Source organism: Blennius ocellaris, assembly GCF_963422515.1.
Source record: "Blennius ocellaris genome assembly, chromosome: 4".
NCBI classification, from domain to species: domain Eukaryota; kingdom Metazoa; phylum Chordata; class Actinopteri; order Blenniiformes; family Blenniidae; genus Blennius; species Blennius ocellaris.
This window is the reverse complement of record NC_137653.1, coordinates 5601156-5627561: the sequence shown is the minus strand read 5'-3', so window position 1 is coordinate 5627561 and position 26406 is coordinate 5601156. Positions and strand designations below refer to the sequence as shown.

The 26406-nt window shown below is 38.8% G+C and overlaps 1 protein-coding gene across 2 annotated transcripts in view; it reads right to left on the bottom strand.

Moving 5' to 3' along the window:
• igsf21a (immunoglobin superfamily, member 21a) overlaps positions 1-26406 on the bottom strand; it is a gene marked incomplete at both ends in the record, with an annotated part of 186120 nt that overhangs the window by 55634 nt on the left and 104080 nt on the right. For both annotated transcript variants that reach the window (XM_080494498.1, XM_080494499.1), the window contains 2 exons: positions 15302-15420; positions 24070-24191. In XM_080494498.1, coding sequence (XP_080350624.1) covers positions 15302-15420; positions 24070-24191 — 241 coding nt within the window. The remainder of the gene's footprint in view (positions 1-15301; positions 15421-24069; positions 24192-26406) is intronic.

Here is a 26406-nt window from a genome sequence, read left to right as displayed (position 1 = left end):
AGAATGTTGTGCAAAAGTAAACAGAAGGAAAATATGAGATAATGACCCTTCAAACAATTACAAGTGATGTAGAACCTAATAGCTGCAGGAAGCAGAGCACAGAGAGAAAGAAAGAAAGAGAGAGTGCAGGTGAGAGAGAGAGAGAGAGAGAGAGAGATTAAAATAACACATTTCTTTTTAATTGCTGGCACAGTCACATAGCCGTACAAAGAGGGAGGAGACCATTAGAGGAAGTTTGTGGTTTGGCTCTATTACCCAGCATGACCACAGAAACAGTATTTGGCTATCTCCAGTCATGAGGCAGCGATGGGAACACATTGTGGCTGTACTCAGTATCACGGCAAGTAGGCCAAGGTCAACCCCCGAATGGCTTCCTTGAGCTGATTAATCCAGCGACTGCACAAACTTGGAAAAATGCCCAATTTCACAGGGAGCAGAAATGATCAACGTATATACTGTAAATTGGGACTTTGGTGTTTGAATGCAAAATGCTGCCTTGCACTCTTAATTCAACAGTCTTCCCTTCCGACAATCATTTTTTATGCATGCAGTGTGGATACCACCTAAATGCATCAAGCATCCATTAAACCTACTACATTCAGCATATTGATGTGATATTCAGTAAATATAGATCTGTGAAAGCATGTGGTGATATGCACATCCAGTAATAACAAGTGGACATATTGGACTGCATGCCTTCCACTGTTAAGAGCCCCAATGCATGAAAGTGTAATGCGCTTGCGGGGCAGACATACTAACTATTAAACACATTTAAATGCTGGATGGCTGAATATTTGTTCGTCGAGTAATAAGGAATACCACGAGTATACACTTGATATTTTTTTGTGAGGAAAACAAAAGTACATCTTTGGTCATGGTTTAAACAGAAACATCTCTCCTGTTCTCAAAACTATTTTTCCAGTGATAGATTTGTATCATTTTCTGTACATGCTTGCCTATTCATCAGTGCATGAAGTCACCTTGACAATATCACTGATAGCCACACAGAATAAGATAGCCATCCTATCTGGTCTCAGCAAACATCAGTTAGGAAAAAAATAAATAAAAAAACAAATATATATATATACTGTTTCAGTAGGGATGCACCGATATCACTTTTTTAAAGGCCGAGTACAAGTATTGACCTTTAGCTACTTGCCAACGCTGAGCACCAATACAAGTATCTATTAAATACCGTTAAGCCCAATTCATGCTTCATCCACGAACGATATGCAAAGCTCATGCATTGTCCCCAACCACCTCCACACAGCTTTACAGTCTACAGCATGCATAGATAGACGCTACATATTATAGACCAAAGGACTGAGCTCGCTCCAGATCGCTGTTAATGAGTGTATCAGTTATACTTTATACATGTTTAGCAGGTTGCATCGCTGGTGTGTTCCAAAACATTTGAGCATGCAGCATGGAGCAGAGATTGACACTACTGAATCCAATTTGCAGTTAAACTAAGTGTTGTACAATCAAGCTTTTGGTGCTCCTTCTTGATAATTAGCAGAACATAATTTATAGCCTGCCTTATATCATTCTCAATAATAATAAAGAATGTCCAAACTGCACGCATTGCTCGTCCTCTCTTACGTATATGCAGGTGACGTTGCTGATGCATGATGTCAAGTCGTACTCTACAGGTTGTGTCAGAGAGCTTTTTTACCCAAGTACGAGTACTTGGACCCGATACTGGTATTGATGCATCCCTATTTTTCAGTGTACACCATTTCTAAAATAAATAAATAAATAAATACATAAACCTGCCATTAATGCCAATACATCCGGTTTAGGGCATAATACAGATGCCGAAAAGCGTCTAAATATGAAATCAGCACAGCGTCAAATAGTTTCAAGACAGTTTTGTCATCTTGTTTTTTTTTAATTGCATCCTTCTTAAGTGCAGTAATTTCTCTCTTTTTGTGCAGTCAGTCACCCAAACTCATTTCTGCCCTAAGTGTTTTTAGTGGCCTGATACACATCTAATCTGGCAACAAGAATTCAGATCTCTTATTTTCTCACACAGGCAACACCTGCCACTGCAGCTCGTGCCAGTGCCAAATGTTGTGCCACCAGGGCTTGAAATTAACATTTGCCAACCTGCCAAATATGGACTTAAAAATTGGCAGGTGCTGTGTCACTTCCACAGGCCACTTTGGCACATGAGCTTTTTCGATCTTGATCGTGTGCGAACACGAAACTTCTGCTCGATTCTTACACTGTCAAAATGGCTCCTCTCGCTGAATTCTGCAGGTGGTTCCCGACAAATGACAACACTGAATATTAGCTACGTAAGTTACTTTTAACTTTCAAAATCTCAAAGATCTACTATTTCTATCACACAGTGGTATCGTAGAGTTTGTATGTTGTAAAGTGATTTCTTTGGGTACTCTGGTTCCTTTCTACAATCCAAAAAAACGAGTGTTCAAAAGTTAATTGGCGACTCAAAATTCCTTGTCAGTGTGACTCTCTCTTCATGTTTGCCCTGCGATAGCAACATGCCTGGGGTCTAAACCTGCCCTTGCCAACAGTCAGCTTGAATTGGCTCTAACCGTATTGACTAAAGTGTAATAGAAAAATTAATACATCTATGATTGTCATAGATGGTGAAAATAAAAAATCTGTCATGCCACTGGCCAGTTATCCATGTGCATGATTATAGTAGATTAGGTTTTTACTGCCATAATCCTCAATATATGTGAAACTACTATGTTTTCAGAAACATTTGCTGTCTGTGGTGATATGGTCAGTACTTGCACCTCACAGTGTTCCCCTCCATTCCAAAGTGGGGCTTGCATATTCTACCTGTGCTTGCATGGGTTTTAGCCAAGTGCATCGGTCAAATTGTGTGTCATATTGCTGCGGTGGTAAACGGTCTAACTTAATTTCACTTTACTTGTTATAGTGACTATAAAGGCTACTTCATTATATCCCTGCTGCACTGTATACATGTTTTACAGTGCAAATTAAAGTAATATACTGTTCAAGAGAGACAGATGACTTGAAATGAATCTTAGAATGTATGCATAAGGCAGTTCAAACATATATCATGAAATACTATTTAATGTCTTCAGTTTGTATGCGTCCTTAATCTGTCTTGACACTGCCTGTCTGTTGGACTTGATACACAATAAATGAAGTCTATTCCCACAACAGCTTTCTTGTGAGAGGCCACATTGTGGCAACATAATAAATATGAACAAAATGTGATATCATGTGACTGAATTCCAGTCTGTCCTATTTAGTTTCCAAGTCCTTGTCAGTGTGTGGAATAAACAGGCTGCTCCTGTGATCTACAACCGTATTACACCTTATAGTCTACAAACTATGCAAAAAATAGATGGTGTTCAGGGGTTTAATGTATTTTCCATCTTGTTAAACCATCGGGAAGGAGGTTCCTCATTCACAATTTCAATCTGGAGAGTAGCAAATACACTCACACTAAACTCAAGTCTAGCTTTCACATAGATCTGGTGCCATATTCAAGGTAAAAATGAAGTACTGATATTCAGTCCATGTCACTTTGAATGAAATCAGCTGATAGATAGAAAGTATTCATAGTAAGGTTTTGCCCAGTGCAAGTTACTCAAATTCACTCAAACCCAAGATGTGTGTTACATGACAGGTTGGTTGTCAAGGTTAAAGTAGATAAATCAGTATGTATGAACACATTTTATTCATGCTCTCTTGGGATTTCTTTGTGGAATTCAAATCAATGGACTTATATACACACCCCATGTGAGAATATGTTATTCTTACATGCTATATGGGATCCTCTGGTGAATAGTGTTCACCCCAAGAAGCCAAATGTTTGTGAAACAGCTCCCAGTGGCACAATTGCTGATACTGAAATTACGAGAAGCAGAAGATGACAAAAAAAACCCCATGAATATAACCTATATTTTAAATGCAGCATTAACTATAGTGTGCCAATTAGCGGTTTTATTCTTGAAATAGAACAGAATGATCAAGCGGTCTGTGGCTTGTCTGAAAATGTCACATTTCACAAGTCTTCATTTTAAATTTCATATTTATCAACCTCCGTTCTGCCTCTTGGAACACCTGAATATGCAGGTTTGTCAATTAAATTATTTTTAGACTGCTCTCGTAAATTGGCAATTAAACCAACAGCAATTCATTTGGGACTCACTTGCTTCCCATGAAGTGCTTCCAAACAACTTCCATTTTAAATTAAATTGTTTATTTTCTTTATTTAGTTTTTGCTGCGATGACGACCTTTAAGACTATATCATAAGTGTATCAGACAAGCTGACTGCAATCAATTAAAAACACAGTAAGTGTAAAATTAATAATCTTATTTTCTCTTTTTATTGAAAAGCCAGCATTTGGTTAATCTTACTTTTTTTGTGTAACTTTGCCTTTCATAGGTTTTGCTTTTCCATTAACAGTTCCTATATGAACTTTCAACAATGACACCTTCTCCTCAAAATGATGTTATTTCATACCTTTCAGTCCATATGGACCATTTCACATTGAACATTTACATCAATTAATGTAGGCCACACATCTCCCTGTAATTTGATGGATTTTGACAGGATATAATAAGACTCCCAATATAATATGAGTTTCCTATTTCAATTTTCCCTTCAGCTTCCCCGGCTCTGATTCCTATTCAAGTTTAGAAAAATGGGTACACTGAGAAGAAATCCATTCGATCCGTGCCCAGAGGCTGCTTTGAGGGGCTCCAAAACCTGTATTTCTCCCGTCCCCATAAATTTATTGCCTGTCTCACAGTCTTTTGTGTGGTTGCAAAGATGAGTGTCAAAATCTCAAAGAGCTAAGACCACAGTGAAAAGTATTCAGCACCACATTTGGAAGTATCTGCCACTTTCCATTCTTCTGAGTGTGAAACTTGAAATATAAACCAAGCTAAATGGTTTATACTTAACGGGGCAAAATGCAGAGAAGGATGTGTTTATGATTATCTCAGCCCCTCAAGCTCAAAGCACTTTGTTCTATTTTCGCTGTAGCACCAGGTGGCTTTTTCAGTATGTGTGCCATGCATGACAACCATAAGTACACGAGATCTTGTAGCAGATACAACCTAGATACAAGGTCCTCGGGGTGAAGAAGGTCTGTAAAACAACTGTGTCTTAAAGAAATATGTCACATAAAGTTTAAGAAAGCATTGAAAACGTAGTCATGCTAAAGTTAACAGGAAACCTCTGTTGTCTGTTGTGGATTTTCCACACGACTGCAAATGTATTCTCTAAAGCGTATAAATGCAAAAAGTGACAGTATTATCTTTACTTGTCGATTTGTTTGCTGTAAACGTCTAAAAGAAATGAAAAACTAATCTTCTCTGTGTGTTTAAAGCCTTCATTTTATGAGATATCTTCTGGTGAGCTATGTATCAAAATAGTTTTAAGGGAGCAGACATAATGAACTGTTTCGATGGAGCCACTGGGGATAGACTGTTGGCACAAATACTTGAGGAACTTCATCAAAAACATAAATGTAAATAAGCAAATAGGAGAGACCGACAGGTGATTTCACCTATAAATATGCCTCTGACGCTATAAAATCTCACTAAATCTGATCATCAGACCGGGGGAAGCTAAAAATAAACCAAATCATTGACCTATTTCACAGGTTTAAAATGATTTGAGAGTTATTCGACCCCCTTTTTGTTTTTTTTTTAGTTTATTTTTTTTCCTCAACCTGTCTGGCTCTTTTTAGTTAACATTTCTAAAGAGACAGACAACCTTTGGTGGGTTTGTTGAAAATTAATTAAACTTAACATCCAGCAAATAACATTCATAGGTGAATAGATTCTTCTTCTTCTTCTTTTTTTTTTTTTTAACAAAGAAAAGATAACCCTGATAAGTTTTGTGAAACTTGTTCAAAAAAAATACCTTTTGAAACTATTTTTAGGCAATCGCTCCGCAGGAAAAGGAGACATGTCAAGCAAGGTGATATAGAGGTAAAAGGTAGATAGACAAAGAGGTTTTCTCATCCTTTGGTACAATCAGCGGCTTGTCTCTGGGGAGGCGAAGCAGTTTCTCCTCTGTCGCCTCCTCTGTCATCCATGCTCAAAAGGAGGGACCTTGGTGGGGAGCGGAGCGCAGCAAGCGATGAAGACATCCTTAGTGAGGGGGGTGGGAGTGAAGGGAATGAGGGGGACTGCACCACAAGGAGTGAAGCTTACACTTCACAGCATGCGGAGAACCACAAGGAGACATCGGGGAGGCACACCGTGTTCAGTATCAGACATGCACGTCTCAGGATGAAGGCAAGAACGCTACCCAAGAAAACAAGAAAGGGCTGCATCATGAAAGACATCACAAGGTTATTCTAAAGTGATGGTTTAAAGAGTCTTGGAACCATTTGAAGATGTATACTTCAGTGTTTTATTGTGGTGCTTTGAAAAAAAAAAAATGCTGATTTGCTGAAAGTTTCTTGTCAAACAACATTGCCTCCATGTAACAGACGGCTCTAACTTTGAGCTCTCAAACACATAACAACCTTGACTTGACCATTTTTTGATGCAACTCATTGACTTCGACCAGCAGAGTGATATATAAAGCGAGGAAATGCTGCACATAATGGTCTTTGCATGATGTCCCCCCCCCCACTGCTGCTTTTCCATGACAGGGATTATATATCAGGGGAGGGGAATTCACAAAATGATTAGTGCATGTCAGGCAGGAAACGTTGTGCCTCATGGGGTTTATTAAACCTCCTTTGATGTCCCTTACGCTATTTGTTCATTTGCAGACTGACATAGCTCTAATTTGTGCTCTTTAACAATACTGCCATATGGCGGTGGAGGCAGCAGGGTTTACTCAGGACATGCCCGCATTTAAAATGGGAAGGCAAACTTTTAGTGTGCCTGCAGGGTCTTAGGCCATTAGTGAGAGTATTGGGGAGGAGGAAAAAGGGACACTGTACTTAACATAATATTTTCCTTGGCTGCTAGCAGTACATAAACATTTAGTTCAAAATCCAGAGAAAATAAAAATTAAAAAGGTTCTCATCCATTTTTATTAAAACTAATTTCTCATTTGGCTTTGAATTCTCTCTAAAATGATAATGATTACGGTAGAGTTAGTCACATGAGTGATCAGCAATGTAATGAGGTGGAAAAAGTGTGTCATTTGGCTCGGGTTTGGACTCAAACAAGGTCGTTTTCAAATCTAATCTATAAAACAAAAACTGCCTCTCATTCAATGTTTAGTTCTCGGCCATCTTGCCATTGATTTATCAATGGTGTATATATTCATAGTAAGTAAATTGATTTGAATTTTAAGATGAAAAAACAAGACTGAATCCTGAACCTACAGGTTATAGTGAAGCTGTTTCTGCACTACAAGCGATGGATAGTTGTGAAAATATATAACAACCTGCACTCAATTGTTTTGTAATATCTTGGTGACTTATATTGTAATTTGCAAGGAGTGGGTCGAATCTGCTGAATATATATTTTTTCATATTGCAATTTTATCCATTCTCTTTATGATTATCACTTCATCATAACCACAAGTCCAGACAAAACACACAAGCGTATTGCATTTAAAAATGTAATTAAACCTACTGCTAATGTTAGTTAGGTGTAGTATATTATTTCTAGGTTTTTATCTTTTAGAAATAATGCATCCACCCTCTTAAAAGTCTCATTGTAAAGATAACAAACCTGCAAAACAGCAGAACCACCTCACAGTGTGATGGAAACTAACTCAACATCACCGCTAACTACTACCTCAAAATAAACATGAAGTTCAATTACAAACTATTATTACCTTAATGAAGAGAGAACTTGAGGCAGATCTACGTACATGCAGCTTTATGGCTGAGACTGAAGATTTGGAAGCAATTTGAGAAAACCTTTATGACAAGTTCGACTCTGCTAAGTTCCTCACAGCGTCTTACTACATGAAATCAAAAACAAGCCAATCAGTGTGCAGAAATATCCGACACAGAGTGAATTCAGGTCTTAGCTGAGAAACAATATCTCAGTCTAAAAATATTGCATCCCTGAGTCTTTCAGTGGACAGAATACGAGCAGATGATATGATGCAACCGTCAGATGCTTGTTGTTTTTTGTTTTGTTGGTTTTCTTGTTGAAATCTCCCGGTATGAAAACAGGCTTACTCATGAGGCTACAGCCTTGGCATGCATCGACCGCCCCACTGATGAGCGCCTGGTGAATGTCAGCTGAATGAGGCAGTGAGTGAGCTCGAGGGTAGAAATGGCTTGTCGTTAATGTGGCCTCAAATGAGATACAGTACGCATCCAAAGATAATTTCAAGTTTATGCTGTAAACAAGTTGAAGCTAATTAGTAGCAAGGTGGCAGCATCAGAAAGTAACAGTTGGGCCAATAAAGATTTAAGATTATCCTGCTATATTAATGTAATACATCATGCTTCAGTGGGTTTTAAGGGGGAAAAAATGTAACATTAAGTAAAAGGGAAAACAGACATTTTTTTCGACAAAACTCAAGATGCACAGACCAACAGTTCAACGTAGGGTAGAAGAATCCTTGAGGAAGCCCATGGGTTGTTTATTTTTTGCCTCAATTATCACCCCAGGTTTTAGCTCAAAGACAGACATTTAATAATTCATCTGTTCTTTGAATTAATTTTATTCTTCCCCCACTCTCAATACGCTCTAGGCCAAGATAAATACATGTGAGTATCTCCTAGTTAGTAAAACTGAATGGTGGCAGTGGGATGGACTCACAGTTACCTTAAGCCTTCATCAGGCAAATCACAAAGTGTTGATACTTATTCGACTAGTCAATTGGTGGCAGTTACAGAAGACAGTGAGACATAAGACAGGTAGGATATACCTTTAAATTCATTGTATGAATTTCTGAAATTCATACGATAAAAAAAAAAAAAAATCCTCATAATAACAGTCAATGCATAACCCGATGTGTATGAATATATACATTTGTTTAAACTCTTTACAAATCATATTTTTTCTGACAGGATTTTATGATCCATCCATCAATCGTCAACATCGCTTATATTCTGTTCAGAGTGGCGTGGCACTTCTCACAGCTAACTATCAGACCATGGCAGGAAACCCACACACATAAACACACATAGCGAGAACGTGCAAACGCCACACAGAAAGGCCCCTGGCTGGTATTTAAACCAATGACTCTGTCGGTATGAATCAAACTGAAAAGCTTTCTGAGCAAGAGATTATAAAAGATCATGATATTCTGGTTAGACATTTTACCTTCCAGCTTATTTTTTTCATTTCATAGAAATGGGTTTATTTATACTGACTTCAAAAAGGTCACAAAAGTAAAAAGTGAATCAGTAACAGGGTCTGGAATTGTCTTTCAATACCAGCCGAGGGTTAAAATTTAAAATTCCAATTGGTTCAATGCGTGCTGTATACATTTTTTTTTTTTTTAAGAAATATAATTTCACTTGTTAAAAAAATCTAAACTGATAATATTGTGTTTCACATGCAACATTTCATCTTTTTTTTTCTTTTTTAAATCAAACTTATTTTACATTTTCTGGTACTGATAGCCCCGTCTAGCATTAAGTGTGATGAACAAGGAGCTGACACAGAAGATAAATGAGAGACTAATGGAGACTCGTATCAAGGACTCTCCAACAATCCCCTCCGGTGACCCGAGGCGTGCCGAAAGACGACACAGCAAACACTTCACAATACAAGTGATGAGTCTGACCAAATTGGCATCCTTCCTGAGAGCAGAGAAATAGGCCACAGTATTTGAGTCACGCTATGTGTTGATTCAGACCAAGATGTCCCCCCCTTCACTTCCACGGCAAGTCCAGAGCACACAGTGAACAGTTGCTCATGAACAATCCATCAGATGCCGCAACCGAAACAAGTCTCTATACGCACAAGCATGCGAAGTATAACGCATGCAATGCATCACACATAGTCCACACACTCCCAACGCCAGCATACCGAACTGCTGTGTCTGCAGGCGATGCACACACTTCGGGCTGTGCTCGTACGCCATTAATCCCAACCATTTATAAACGCGCACCTAAATATACACAGCGCTTAATTAAAGTTGGGCATCCATTATTGAAGCGAATCCCAGTTATATGGGATGAGAAGGTAATTAGTCCCTCTACACCTTAGTGCTCCTCTCTGTTTCTAGAGGTTATAAATACCAGCCCCGCCGCTTCATGAAGGGTATCCTTTAAATTACGTCCCTGCGCTTTACAAAAGGTTAGAAGAAAGGATTTCGGAAATTACGTGACGTGATGTTTAAACACAAAGCCATTAAGATGATCGTCATCCAGCGAGGAGAGCGCAACCTGACGGTCATCTGATGCAGACAACAACAACACTACAAGCTTCTCAGATCACGTGCACAGATCAGCCGGGGTGGAGCTGGCTTCCCAAGGTCAGGCTCTGTCCTGAGGAGACAAATAACCTTTCCCCATAATCTTTCGAATGTCTTATAGGAATCACTTTGGGTAATAACAAATAATGACTGTATCTTTACCATTGGGAAAGAGATATTGATTTTTTTTTTTCACCCACCAAAGCCTGAAATTATGACCTTAGCTTTACGGGGATGGATATGTCACTGTTTGCAGGATGAAATATCTGTTTTTGTGTCCAGTCACAGACCTAAAAAAAAAAATCTATCCCCCAAAGTGGTAAAATCCACAATATAACAACACATGTTAAAGGCAAATAATATCACAATTTGTGCTCCAATTGACTTCAGTTGCTCTAATTTCAAATTATTACACCCACTACTACTTGTTAATTAAAATCTCAACTAGAAAAGATTCAACAAATGTGTATTTTAATTGTTTTCATAATTTGCTCTCGTGATGCACAGATTCTCACACAGATCACACGCTTTACATACATTTGAAGAAACAAAGATACTTGCAATTAAATTGCACACCTTCTGTTTTCTACAAACATTATAAAATAAATCCTGGATACAGTAAATTCTTTCTTTCACCACCATGTACAGCTAAAGCTATTGAACAGAAACTCATCTCAACACTTGCTGCGTATATTATACCAAGCTGCTGAATATAACCATAACAGTCCCATGCAGATTAGTTTTGAAGTTAAAGCTGGTGCAACTTCATGCAATCAGCTCCCTTTGCAGTCCTCCATTGAGCTGCACTGTTTGCTTTTACCTCTTATAGAATGCTGACTGACCAATAGAGCACAGCATTAGGTAACAACTGTGATGCCTTTTACACTGTGACATACCTCGTTCCTCATGACACTACTCCTATCTGCTGTTCAGAATGTGGAGCTATTAATCTACTTGAGGTTTTCTATATAAAACCTCTTAGCAAAATAGAAACATTTCTCAACCATATAAGACATCTTAAACATAAAAGTCTCACCCAGTTTAGTTGCTCAGTTGAAGCTGGTGCAACTTTTCGCAATCTGTAATCTTTGCTGTCTTCGACCAAACATCTGTGTTTAATTGCTGCCAGATTACAAACTAACAAATGATTCAAATGCAATGTGCATTACACCATAGTATTTGTTAATGAGGTGCATCACTAAATTATTCTTAATAATTCGAGAAAAAATAATGACCACAATACAAACGTGCTGAAATTTTCCTCTTCTGGTGTCAATCAGCGGAGCCGCCCACAATGAAACAAAGCCCAGAAGAAGGCAGAGAAAAGGCCAAACGGCAATACATTTGAATTCCTCTGCACCTTGTTAAACGTATCCTCTGCAGACCGAAGCAATGATGATTTGACATTAAATTCAATAGTCTAATGAGGATTCTGTCTATCAACCTATTTCTACATTTTATTTCCACCACACTGAAGTACTCATCACGAGCCTTTTCGTTCAGATCTTGAGTTTGAACTTTGAAAACAATGGCACGCCTTGCCATAAATTATCATACAGCACTGCATCAGTAATTACATTTACAGACACATAACAACCCAACAGCTTGTTCAGGTTAAGAGATAAAATTGATCTAACACATAATAAAATGCCTTCGCTATGGATAGGTCTTAGTGCTGCATCTTATTAATGCTCCTTGTTATCAGGATAAAAGGGTTTTTGTACAAAGTATAAAGTAGTATATAGTGCACATAAAAAAAACACAAAAGTTAGCAAAGAAAACCACATAGCTGCAATTAAAGTGATACCTTTGGTTGTAAAAGGTAAAAATAAAGTGACTTCCTCTTCTGATTTCAAAAATCTTCACCGCTTTAATGACATTCATACGGAGCAATAACTTCAGCTAAACTTTTTTTCACAACCCAAGACCCATCAGGTTATCAGGCTCTCTGTGACTCCAGGCTGAACTAAGTCAACATATGCTCATACAGAGCAAGAAAATAGAAAGCATTTTCAGAGGAGGGTCCGTAGAGTGAAGGACAGCAGCGGAGGCATCAAGAGTTCAGGGTTTAGCCTTTTAGAACCGGATGATTGAATTTCTTGGCAGGGGATTCATTAAAATGATAATTCTTATTTATGAAGCCCTTTAAAAAATTAAAATACTCTCCATGTACTGCTTGCTATTAATTAACTTTTTCCCTCTCATTTTCTTTCTTTCTCTTCTCCACTTTTTTTTCCTTTACTTCCCACTGAACTTGACACACTAATAGGTTATGAATAATTCTGTTTCAGTTTAGACGGCAATTAGCCACATTGCCAGAGGCCATTCTTCTTCCTCTCTAGTGGAGTGGTGATTTAAGACCCAGCTGAGTTAGGGTGCTCCAACTATCCCGCAACCACATCATTCACTTCTCTCTTTCTCTCTATTTTTCTCCTCCACTCCTCTCTTTCACAATTCAGCGATGGAGGGAAAAGAAAGAGTTAAGTAAGTAAATCCCCTCTCATTGATAAAGTATTTAACTCAGTTCAGGGTGGGAATGGGATCGGCCATTAAGAAGAACAGCACAAAAGGGTCAAGGGCTTAGTTTTAAAGATAGAAATGTCTGAGTTTAATTGAAAAAAAAAAAAAAAACAAGTATGAAAAGCAGTTCTCTAAGGCCCAAATTGTGATAATGGAGTAAAGTTGTCAAATGGTGTCTCTGTCTGGTGTTCCACTGAAAAATTTCACAATCGCTAATTAGCCACAGGACCACATGGAGAACAGCATGTCTTTGCTGCTGGAATTGATACATCAGAGACGAGCGAAGCAGCTGTCGTTAGAGGGACTTAAATACAATAAATTACAGTGAAGACGAAGCAATGAGCTACCGGCACAAAACCTCATCTGGCGATTAAATGTAATATCGTGTAAACGAAATAACGGAAATAGTGCTTTCAACACAAAGACAATAAGTAAATGGAAGGTGGGAAATATTTAAAGGAGTTGAATTAACAAGACTGATACAAGTGTTGTCTAAATGACCAAAAAATATAGAACTTCCTAATACATTAAAGTGTCGGAGTCGTTCCCAATTAAAAAAAACAAAAAAAGTACTTGGGAATTTTCAAGTTAATTTTGTCCCCCTAAATTCGGTTTGTGTTAATGATGTGCAGAAGATTGCATTATTACAGTCTGACCATGAACACTCTCATAAAGTTCATCTGAAGTTATATCATGGAGTTGGAGAAAGATGCACTATAATCTAAAGAAAATTATTTTTGGACAGCAGGAAGGAAAGCACTGAAATAAACTCACCTGTTTAAGGCAATGGAATGCTTTCATGTTGCGGGATTGATTTATTTTAGGGTTAATGATACATTCTGCTTGAGTAAACAGGACTTTGGAGAAATAGTCACTGTCATGTTTGTCTAATGCTTACAAAAAGCTAAGAGTTGGCTCTGTGAGAGGATAAAAAGACAACAACTTTGTCGCTCAAAAGTTGCTAAGCAATGCTACAAAAAACCTTCAAACTTTAGTAAATTAAATTGTGCAACTATCAAGGATTACAGCCATGAAATGCTTTATATAATGATTGACGCACGGGCAGGTAAACATGCAAACCGAACAAGAACATTTAGTTTTTTCTTCCAAATATACTCGGATATCGGTGGAGTCCTTCAGCACTCAATGTTACAGGATGGAGATCATTCCTATCAATTAGAATTTTCTTTCCGATCGATCTAAGGCCCCTGCTGTCCACACCCTCAGGATTTGGAATCCTGTCTATTTCTGGTGGGTTCATAGCTGAAGCAAGCAATAACCTTCTAATGGCAGACACTCCAGATCAGGATCACCACTGAAATTAAATCAATTGTACCGTGGCCCAAGGACCGGTCCGTCGACAAATTTTCAAGGAAATGTGTTCATTAATCCTTGATGTCACTCAGACAGTCAGCAGAGGGGAAAGAAAGTATCCACAGCAGTGATGGAATAAAGAAAGGAATACTGCGTCTCACTGATAAATCATCTCTGAGTAATATATCTTTGGTATTTATTGAATAAGGGGGGCCATTGTTTTCATCTCCAAGCCAACATCTGTCTAATTGATGGGTCGTTTTAAAAAAAATGTTCACACAGAATTTCAACGTGCAGCAGATACAGCTAATATATGATGTCAAAATCATAGTTGGTTGGTGAGAAGTGACTTCTCCAAAAATTTAAGAACAGTCATGGTAATAAAAACATAGTTTTCATACCAGTGAAAATGTGCACCAGAAGTTCCAGCAAATAATAAAGGTAAAAGTTGATGATGATAAATTGGTGCTTTCTTTGTTAAAGTACCTTGCAAACTTTATTATTGTCGGTATTATCATACAGGTAAAGTTTTGGTAATGTTTTTTGCACATGGAATCGTTAACATTTAATACAGAGATTAAAAAACAATAATAATAATAATGGCTTGGATTTATATAGGGCTTTTTGCAAGCTGACTCAAAGCGCGTAGAGAGACCATTATTCATTCACACCAGTCCCACCGGTGGTAAAAAAAAAAAAAAAAGCCTCATAATGGAAGATGTAAAGCAAAGATTTGACCTATCTCCATTTGTTTATTGTGGCATTAAAGCTCCACCTGCTCTCTGGATACCAGCTAAACAATGAGGCCATTTGTATTATTTAAACCCCAGGAACAAAACAACAACAACAACAAAAAAACTGTATCCAACTAACTGTCAGTTTCACCACAGCCGCTCCTTACACGACTGGCACCTCACGAAAAACTTGAAACGTCACACTTTCTTGAATGATCTAGAGGTTCCTCTTTGGCCTGCAGGACTCCACCTCATCCACATTTTCAATCTTTGTCACACCGTTCAACCTGCTGACTTTGAACAGTTCCTCATGTCACTTCTCTGCACTCTGCTTCAAATGGAAATACAGTGCTGCCAACAAATAAACAAAAAAAAAATACGTTTGAGATGCAGATTAAAAACAAAGATGGTACTTACACATGACTGTAAGAAAAACATTCCCTGAAGCCAGGACAACCTTCTCCCTCGTTGCCCGATCATAGATGCCCACGTGGCATTCGTAAGGTCCATTGTCTGAGATCCGAACTTCTGGGAGCCTGTAAAGTACAACAGAATAATCTGTGAGCTAATATTGACCTTTACATTGGTGTCAAAAATCAAGACATGAGCATTGTGCAGGTATGACCAAGAAAGGCACGAATGACTGGAATAAGTTGATACGCGCTGCAGAATTCCAGAAAATATGACATATTAAACTGCACAGCAAAGTGCAGTTTAATGTGCAGTGGTTTTGAGTGACAGGATTGCATTAACTCTTCACCAGCAAAGTAATCTTTTCATTAAACAGTGTAAATATCTATTTATCTGCATATATGACAATAAATACCTTGAATCTTGATACTTTGTATTCTATCTTTTAATATCACCTTGTGGCGCTAAACCCAGACCAAAAGGTTTGTTCATTTGCAAAAAAGAATGTGATTGAAAAGAATTCTCATTTGAAACTGAATGATCAAGGTTTGATCTTGAAATTAAAAAAAAAGTTAAAACACTATATTTCAACTTCAATTTTGATTCCGGTGTGGAATTCTTTTGATAAAATCATTTATTTTCATGTTTCATGCTAATTCACTGTTTTCAGATTATGGTCTTATTTTTTTCACATTCAAATCCTGTTTTCAGAAAGAAAACAGGATGACGAATATTATTTTCAAAGTCCATTTCCTCAAGTTTACGTCATTAATATTAATAGCTGAAGGAAACACGAAGCCTCACAGTCAGTGATGGCAGGTCACCATTTCCGACAGAGACAAACTCAGTATTCTGTTCTCGATGAATATATCAACAGTGATAATCAAAGTGAGACACCACCGGTCACATTTAGCTCCTGTGATTTATTCCCACATAGCAGGAACAATTGTCCTTGCTGCCCGCATGTTTCACATGGGGACCTCTGTTGGAAAAGCAGTAGGGCGCTCCCAGCAGCCGGCCGTTAATGACTTCAGCTGTTTGTGCGTGCGCACGTGCACGCATGTGCGTGCTAATACGCGCTCCCAAGTGTGTGACTGTGTGGTGATGTCTGGAGGAGAAGGGCTGACTCTTTCCGAGAGCAGTCATATCTCTGTGACAAATATAGAAACATTTTCTCTTGGTCCAACAATGGTCTTTACGCTGTCCTTCAATAAGTCACTCTAACCTTGACTGAGACGAATAAACCTGAAGTGGATTCACTTTTCCTTTCTGGAAGTGGAAATATCAAATAGATGCATGTATTATTCCACTTTTAATTTATCTTTGTTTGGAACATCCATCCATCCATAAAATAGTAGCCTGAGACCACAAGTTCAAAAAAGGCCTGTTGAGAAAATGTGTTGAAAGTTGTGATATTTGCTCAACTAGGGCCGCAAAACTATTTTACTTCTTGAACAAATTTCTCCATTAACGTATAAACCTTGAAGTTTGGAGTTGGATGGAACCAATACCACCTGGCTAAGTTACAGCAGGGTAAATCTTATAGGACTGTAGAAGAACAGCAGAATATGTGGAGGGCATAAATCCACACAGAGGGAGAACATGCAAACTCAACATGGTAAAGCCTCTTGGACAAACTCATGCTGACCAGCAACTTCTAATGCAAGAGTGTTAACCACGACAGTGAAACTTTTGCACTAAAAAGACTAAAACTAAAAAGCGAAGTTTTTGCTGAATACACCAAATGCATGTTTAAAGAAGCCAAGTATAAATAAAAAAAAAGGCTGAGAACACCTCCTGGAATGGATCCCCATAAATGGTTAGTTGAAGGATAAGCATAAAAGTGACAAATGTTTTTGTACCAAAGAGTAAAAATGATGAGACGAGCTCAGTGAATATCTGGCTGTGGAGGTAATTGGCTTTGTGTTGGTAAATGCTGATTTTGCCATTTTTCTTTTCTTTTTTTTTTACAAACAATACTGTAGTTTTTCTATGTACACTTCTGACTGCAGCATTCATGGACTCAAACCATGACTGGAAAAAAAAGAACCCAGCTATAGCAAAGAAAATAAGAAAAAAATAATAATTCAAGGAGTGGAAGTATTGCTAGAAGGGTGAGAGGGGGCACAGACCATGCCATAGCATTTCTGAGTGGCTGCTGGTTCCTGAAGTCCCTTTCAGTTTGACAGCAAGGCAAGTCCATCAGAATTAGGAGTAGAAAAAGAGGAAAGGTTATACTCCTAACATTGAGACAAGTGATAAATATTAAAACTGGGAGAATTAATTTTTCAGCACCTCCTCTAATCTTATTGCGAGGTGCCAGTCCACCGATGATCTGTTCACAGAAATTGAACATGTGATTTTGACAGTGGTGAAACACTCGTACTGCTGTCGACTGTTCTTTATTATTGGGTCAGCTCGTGTCAGAAACCTTCATGTGAGTTGACTAAATATTTAAATGTAAAAAAAAGTCACTCGTTTCTTTTTTGTAATCCTTAAAAATGCTTTAAATTCTATAATATATTATAAGGATCACAGACATGTTAATGTGTGATTCAAACAGCAGTTTTACAAGAATTTACACCATTAAGCAAATATTTTGTACAGTTTGAATACTGTATCATCATGAAGTCATACCTTTTCTATATTTGTGGTTAGAATAATTGTCACTCCTCACTTCTATTTAACTCTTCATGAATAATTGTATCACTCACTTTGTGTAAAAAACTGAATTTCATTGATTTTTAGTAACAAGCACACAATCAATGTGAAACACCAAAGAACATGTTTGCGCCCCCCCCCCCCCCCCCCCAAAAAAAAAGGAAGCGATGAAAACATGAAAAATCATTTTAACACAATGTTAGAATGATAGGCAAACGTTGCCACAAACAAAATTCTTCCATGTACACACATTAAAAAAAACAAAAAACAACCCAAGCATAAACACAGTGGAGATCGATAGCAATGGGCCCCCATGGAGCAGCAGCAAAAAACAGCACACCGCAAAGAGAGATCGATTGTCCCCGAGGAGTTGCGTCTGAAAGCTCTTTCCTGTTATGTAGGCCTTCCTCCAGAACTCCTCCTGCCTACAAATGCAAGCAAATGCAACTGCCGCCACAGAGAGTGAAAAAGAGAAGTCTTGACAGAGCGGCGTCTGATAGCTCATCCAGTCAATCTCTGCATCAAATTAACTAGCACATTGTCAGATAGTCTTTCTGGTCTGACGCGGTACGGGTGAATGGGTCGGGACTCGCGGCCGCAAGACGGCGTGCACTCCGTGGAAAGCAGACACATATTACTGAGAGGGCCAGAAGCGTAGCGAGGTGTGTAAATCGCTCGTGTTTCCTTAAGGAATGAGCATGAGACAAAATGATGAGGGTAATGCCGTGATTCTGAGAATGCTGAAAGGAAAATGTGAATTGGCCATGTGCTCGCTGTTTACATTATGGTAAGTGCTGATGCAGCACGTCTCTCTGTTGTGAGCCACAAAGCTGGAGTTCTGTTGTTTGCCATCCTAAGTATGGCATTCATGGATTTCAATCCATACAAAAGCGGAGGAAAGCACAGTGATATAAAAGTTTAAAAAAAAATGGATGGAGGTATTACTGGAGGAAGAGTAAGAGCTCATAAAGAAGCTGACAAAAAACAATGAGCTTTTTTGCTGATTCCAGAAGCTCCAAAGCTCTATTCAAAGTGCTTTAAATAGTTTATTCATTGTTTATTATGCATAATTAACTTGAGAACTTAATTTCTCATTCTCTATGAGTATTTCTCAAGTCCAGCTGTAACTCTAAATATTAGTTTCTCATAAAAACTTGTTTTTTTTACAATTCAACATTTACTGGAAAGAGTTTGGAATAAAATTGTATCTTTAAAAAATAAAGCTTGGCAAAGCAAGTGCAATCCAGTGATTGCTAAACAATATGCATGTTTAAGTGCTTTAGTAAAAGTGTACAAAATTTTTTATTAAAAAATATTTTTTTGGAAAGCATTTCCCAAATGTTCAACATAAAGCATAGAGATATGATCATAGTGATAAGTAATGGAATCAGAAACATGGCCTGAAATTAATGTAAAATGTGTCCAATCGGAATATATTAAGTTATATTTCATGTTTCAGTATGTCATTATTGTAATTAACATTTTGATTGTTCTGAACCCACATAGAACATATTGTGTTTTGCTCACTGGGCCACCTACATCCTAAAGATTGTCTGCAAAATCAACTGTAATTGGTCTTTGCGCACACCTTTTTCTTTGTTCAACCAGACCATTGCAGCAACATTCCACCCACAATCTGAAGCCTCATTCACACTCAATGGAAAAAAAAGAGCTTTTTTTTTTTTTTTTTTTGGTACATTTGCAGCTGTGATTAATCTTGGACCTGGTTTGAATATAATTAGTTTTCCCAATTAAACTCAAGTAACAAAACAGTCCCACGCTGGACAAAGTTGAGCAGTATTTGTTTTTGTTTTCCTTTTACATCACATATGCATAAAGTCTCGAATAAAATATAAATTGGCATGAAGGAATTATTTCACAAACCCTGAAAATTAAATGTATTGTGAATCATGTATGTACCATACTTAAGTATTCCGCATGAGGAGTTTAAAAATAATGCAGATAAATTCATGTTATAAAATAAATAAATAGCTGTTCAAATACACAGCACATGATTCAGAGCAACTCCAGAGGTAACATATTGTCAAGACAAATTTCCACATGGAGAAACATAAGCTCTAAATAATTATTGCATTATGCGACTGTTGCCTGAAGGCAAGTCTACTAACAGCAACACTTTGACGAAGGAGCTGAGAAGCTCAACGGCCACAGGCAGACTTAACCTCCTGCGGTGCTCAGTGGTGCGTCCCGGCGAAGTGAGCCTTGCGCCGTGTTAACTCCTCAATGTATTCCTGTCCAGCACGTCACTGAGTTGGTGGGAGACACTGTTCAAAGTGACACGTTACTTGAGCAGCATTCTCCTCTCTGACACAGCCATCAAAGGTTCCGGCGCCCGCCCCCGCTGCACTCCATCGCTGGCCTTGTATATCAGTCTGTCTGGTGTGTTGCAGCGTCAAACCTGTTACTCTTCATATCCAGCAGCAACTGAAGCACCGTGGACCTTGTGGAGGAAGGAGACACTGCTCATGTTGTACGGAGCTTCAGTTTATCTTTACCCAATACACATTACTGCCAGTGTACACTGCCTGCTACTTTTCGTGGTATTCATGCTGACCCTCTTGAGGGAAACACGCCTGCATCAGTACCATGGCCCTGGTTTAGTTTATCATTAACTACTTTGCATTTTTTTTTTCTTTCTATGGAAAGACCTTGTGAAAAAGTTTCAACCCTGTATGTAACAAGTAGCCTCATGCTTCACAATGAAAGAGTCGGCATTGAACTTTTAAAAATGAAAAGAATGTATATTAGTTGAAGTCTATGGTGCAGCGGATGAAGTGAGAGGGAGGAATGACTGTTGTCTGTGGGGACCCGTTCTTTGAAATGCATATGATGGCATTCTTCACTTCTCTTCAGAGCTGTCAGGAGGGGGCGGGGGTCGAGAGCTTTTCCATGGTCTTCATGATATAATGGGTCAGTTGCATCAGCTTGTAGTCCGTAGAGCCAATGGGATGTGGCGTCGATGGCACAGGAACAAGCCGGGAAAATCCTTTCCATCACAGGGGCCCTCCATTAAGTTGAAAATGTAGTAGAGCACAAAGCTGCCGGGAGCCTGAAGTTAGACCACCGTTTGCCAACATCTGAGCCAGCAGCTTTGTTTCCTAACAATGCCACTCATATTGTATACCCAATCACGTTTTTATCATATGCTATTTTTCTAAAACTGATATGCATCTGTTAAGTTAATGTCAATTCCAAACGTTTACCTTTTGGAGTGCAGCATCTCGGATTTAGGCAGCCATGATTTCTTATGTCTCGAAACTGAGGAGCCAATACTGCCAGCTTGCGGAGTCGGACAAAGCCTATTCAAAGATTTGTGCGATCTCCAGCACTACTATCACGTTTTGAACACTGCAGATGAAATGCATCACCACCCCAACACATTGACGTGTAGGCAACTCGCAAGCAAATCTGAGCTGCTGGCGGCAGCGGAGGGGTGGGAGGAGACAGAGGCCATAGGTATTTGCATATTTATAGATTCGTGCAAACTGAATGGAGTCAAAGGTGTGGACTTTCTTTTGGAGGAAAATGTCTAAATGTGTAATTTTGAGGAAGAAAGATGCATTTTGGAGGGTATAAACAATCAGAGGAGGAAAGCTTTTGGGATGCGGAACTATTGTTTATTCTTGATTAAATACATTGTTGCAAAGTGCAAGTGTTTCTTGTTGTTGAAGCCAGGAAAGGAGTCTTCTCTGACTTTGAACTAGTACTATAAATGTTGAGTTTATTATTCTTTTATGATTAACATATTAAAATAAACAGCTTATATTCCGAGTGAACTGTAACTTGACACACACAATAAAAAGTGATGACCAAATGTTCCAATCTCACTTACTAAGAATTGCACTTTGTTCTAACTTATTTGATGTTGCGGCTGTAAGTGTAACTAATATTTCAAGGAAACACAACTTTGTGACAACAATAATCTGCTATGAAAAACAGAAAAATATTTTTGAAAAGTTGGATTTCTAGCAGGAGCCAGGATAAAAGACAGAATCGGTATCAGCATAAGATGTGCTTCATGCTCCATCACTCCACCCACACATACCCACTTAACCATGCACTTAAAAGAAAGATTTCTATCATGGGTTAAACTCAGCCTACGCATGCCCTTCATGTGCAGCATTTATCTTTTATGACAAACTTAAGCATCTTTTAAAGGCAAAAAGCAGACTCCCACAGCCAATTTGAGACCACAAATGTGTGGTGTGACCAGACACATCCAAGATCTCTTGTTTTTCCTGTATGGGGACTAGCCTATTTGGAAACAAACAAACTAATAATATATATTATTATATTATATATATGTGTGCGTGTGCGTGTGTGTGTGTGTGTGTGTGTGTGTGTGTGTGTGTGTGTGTGTGTGTGTGTGTGTGTGTGTGTGTGTGTGTGTATATATATATACCAACACTTTTATAGCTGACCTATTTGCTCGAAATACTTATAAAAGCATTCAAATCCATAAATGTCTTATCAGTCACAGGTCAAGTCAATAACAGAGGCCCCTCGGGAAGTGCCAGCTGATCAGAAGCAAAAGGAGAGGGCAAAAAAAAATCCAATATTGTTATTTCATAGCAACACATTCATTTATCAATGTAAATATAGCATTGTGGGCATGAATAAAATGGCCAGGCTTCCAGTACTGCTATATTATATCTCTAAGATAGAGCACATTGAGACTTTGTCTTTTGTCCTGGAGCTGGATTTATCAGACTGCTTAGGCTTTGCAGAGAATATTCACAATTCTCAAGTACAAATTTGAGTTAAGAATCAGCTTTTTCCACATTTTAGTCGTGCTGGCACTTGATGAAAGCGGAGCTGTACCAACTGTGAATGTTTTGTCGACTGGAGGAACATTGGTATGTGGCGGGAGCCTAGCTTTCTCTGTAGTAGAATAACACAGGCCAAGCGCGCTGACACGTTTACAGGAGCACGTAGCATCGAACCGACCCGGGCTGTGGCGTGCACTTCCTCTTGCTTCTCTGTACGTTTGTGTGGGTGTCCATGCATGGAGGGTCACGTATTCTGTTTGTGTGTGCATGTTTCTGTGTTTGCGGGCATGTAAGCGTGCGCACCATTCTACTGGTATGGTGCTTACTCTCCCAAAGGGATAGTAGGTTTGTCCAGATAAATCATCTTCAGCCGGGCAGCCACACCACATGGGAGAAAACAGGGTGAAAGAAAGGAAAAATAGGAAGAAAAAAAAACCGCAATGAGGTAGCAATGTGCACGAGCTGAATTTAAGAAGAAGAAAAAAAAGCCACAGGATGACAGTAAGATGAAAGGGAATGATGAAAATGGGATTGTAACAAAAGGATGCAAAGTGTGAATTATTCTTGTTTTGAATTAAGTTGTAGGTGCAGTGCACGGCCAGCACTTTCTTTGTGTTTGCTGAACATTCGGATATCTGCAGGAGGAGAAGAGCTGGAGCAGAGGGAGTAAGAAATAAGGAGACGGGCAGACAGCTGCCAGCCGTATTGTTGAGGCCCGGGGTGAAAAGAGGCAGTCCCCAGAACGCCTCAAACGTGTAATCAAGCCAGCCAGAGCCAGATGACTGCTCCTCCTCCTACTCCTTCTTCTTCTTTTTTTTTTTTTTTATTTGTTTCTCTCATAGAAACCTGGTAATGCATACATTGCGTTGCAGACCATAAAAGGGGAGTGCATGCTCACCTGCATGCTCATGTGCCGCACAGGGGCGGTGCTACCTGCCATAGTCACACCCCTGTGACAGGAATAAGAGCTGGCCTGGCCAGATGTTAGTTAAATCTTTAACACTGAACTCCTTATTCTGAGCAGGGTTGCTGATTAGAGTTCAGCACTGCCTCCTGTTCTCATGTAATAATACAATGACCCCCTTCCCCTGGTCACTGCAGTTTGGCTGGGTCTGACCAACAGCAGATGGCTGAGCATAAAGTTGTGTAGAACTGCACAAGAGTTCATCTAGGGGCCTTTACTCTTATACTGCCAAGAGAATGTTTTATTACACCACACATTTATTAGTTACAACTCACAAGCTGTGCCAGTGGAGTAAAGAGAACTAAGTGCAGGAGTGAAACAAGAAGGAAGTCTTGAACTAAATTGATTTTGAGCCTTACCGGACAGTTGATTGGTACACCAGGTCTTCACGTCTGCGGTAGTCCTCCATGTGAGAGTAATTTGTATTAAACATGGCATCATAGGTGAAGATTTTCTGCTTGATGGTACCTCCATCTGTGACCTGTGAAGCAAAAAAAAGAAAAAAGAAAAAGAGTGCTCGTAAGGTCAGTCCTCTAATGATGGATGGGACAGGATCTACCTTTTTCGCCCCTGGAGCTCCTCTTATGAATAAACTGTTGTCCCAGGCCAGAGGTGCAGATAGTACTCCTGCCTGCAATTATCTCATTGATTCATGACACGCTTATTCTTTATAATGTGTAAAAGCAGGAGATTGAAAACCTGCTGACGCGATAACATCACAGCGAAAGTCTCTCCGCCTGCTGGTCCGTGCTCATGCACATGGTTAAGTCTTAATGAAGACAGGCAGAGTGTGGTGTTCTGTATGTGTCAAGCAGGCTGGTTTTTAGCTGAGGTAATGGCATGTGACAAGATACTGCAGAGGTAAAGGGATAAGGTATTCCAAAACACTGGTCTCGTCTATTTTCTTTTTTTTTTTCCCTGGGCTTGGGAGATGATGGAGTATTTCTTTCCTTTCTAATATTCACGGGTGTGTTAAAGTCACTTTGCATTTGAATGACTGTGATTTCTTCACTCCCCAGAAGCCACAGACAGCGATAAAGGGAAAAAAAAAAAGGGGTGACGGGATTTTAATGTAGCCACTAATACTGCTTTGAAGAAGGAAATTGTTGGCGGGCCACGGATACGTCCTCCGTTCGCTCAGTGAAGATGCTATCATTCTGATCCAATTCACTCCCCCCACTGAGGTAAACAATGTCAAAGCATTCCGTGATTAGTCCATATAATGTATAGTATACACATTGCCCTCATGGAGAGACAAAGCTAAATTCTATTTATAAGAGCAAACAATCGTTCCTGTGAATGTGGGTAACTCATATAACCTCTTGCCTCCAGAGAAGACACGCTGCCTCAGGCCTAATTTGCTAAGTGGTTCTACACAGGGACTTCACAATACTGGAACACACAAAAGCAGTAATGTGCAGATGAATTACCTTTCCCACCTGTAACAAATGCTCTTTTCTTTTTTGTGTTTCATTTAACCTTTATCCTTCAGCTTCAGCTGAGTTTTTAAAGTGGGTTTTTTGTTGTTGTTGTTGTTTTTTTACAATCTGAAACAAAGGTCAAGATATTTGCTTGGTTTTCTGAAAATAGTCCCGCACTTGTACATCTAATTTTAGACTTTTTTTGACACCATTTGGCGGGCACAAGTTTTGGCATCCTTGTCAACAACGTGAGAGTATTGTGGCCATCTGCTCAGTTTTAATATCAGTTCAGGAGTGTGGACACATGACGTAGCTTTATTTTGAGCCACAAAAGTGAGATAGACGACAAGAAAAGGTCAGGCACTAAAAGCAAAGCTGTGTTTTCTAAAATTGTGCTTTCCAACCAGCCAGACTAGTGCCATCACTGTAGTTATGTAGTAATGGTCCTTTTACAACAACACCATGGGGCATTAAGAAGCATTTCTGTCTGACATAGCTGTAGAACACCATAAGTGGAGTCTGTTGCACTGACCCTTATAATTTATAGTTTACAGATATCATACCCAAATGTGACAGACAGGTATCATAATCATACGATGGAAGTGAAGAGAAAGCTCATTTCACTTGATTAATGATGCTACCGACATATAAAGATAAATGCATGAGTGAGGCATGAGATGAGCATTAATGTCAAGTATGCTTCAAAACTGTCACCTAAATGGAATGGTTCAATTCTAGTCATTAATTTTTTTTTTATCTTAGTCAATTTCACCCAGGTAGTGCTTAAACATATGAGCTTTGATGATCAAATATACTTTTATTCTACAAAAGGATTTTCCTCATTTACATTTGCAATCTTCAAAACCCTATCTGTCTATTTCGTTGTCAGTCTCAGAGAAAAATGCTATCAAGATGTGCAAATAGCCAAAGTCAGACATCAAGAAAAAAAGCCAATTTATTGATCTTCATAATTACTTCAAAGTTTTGAATTACTCTGAGAGAATAAAGGCTTTAAATCAAATTAATGCCAGGTCAACACATGGAGATGTAAGCAGATGAGAAAAAATCAATTGTCACATTTGTATTAAGCATGCCAGACCCTTTTAAATCTGTATTTGCTATTAAAAACAGAACACATGGCATCATTTAACCATACAAGACACATGACTCCTTATGAAAGCATTGCAAAATTCACATTTTTGAAACTGAACTGACAGAAAATGAAAAATCGATGCATCTGTGAAGCTTGTGCATATTGTAAAAACCGATACTAGC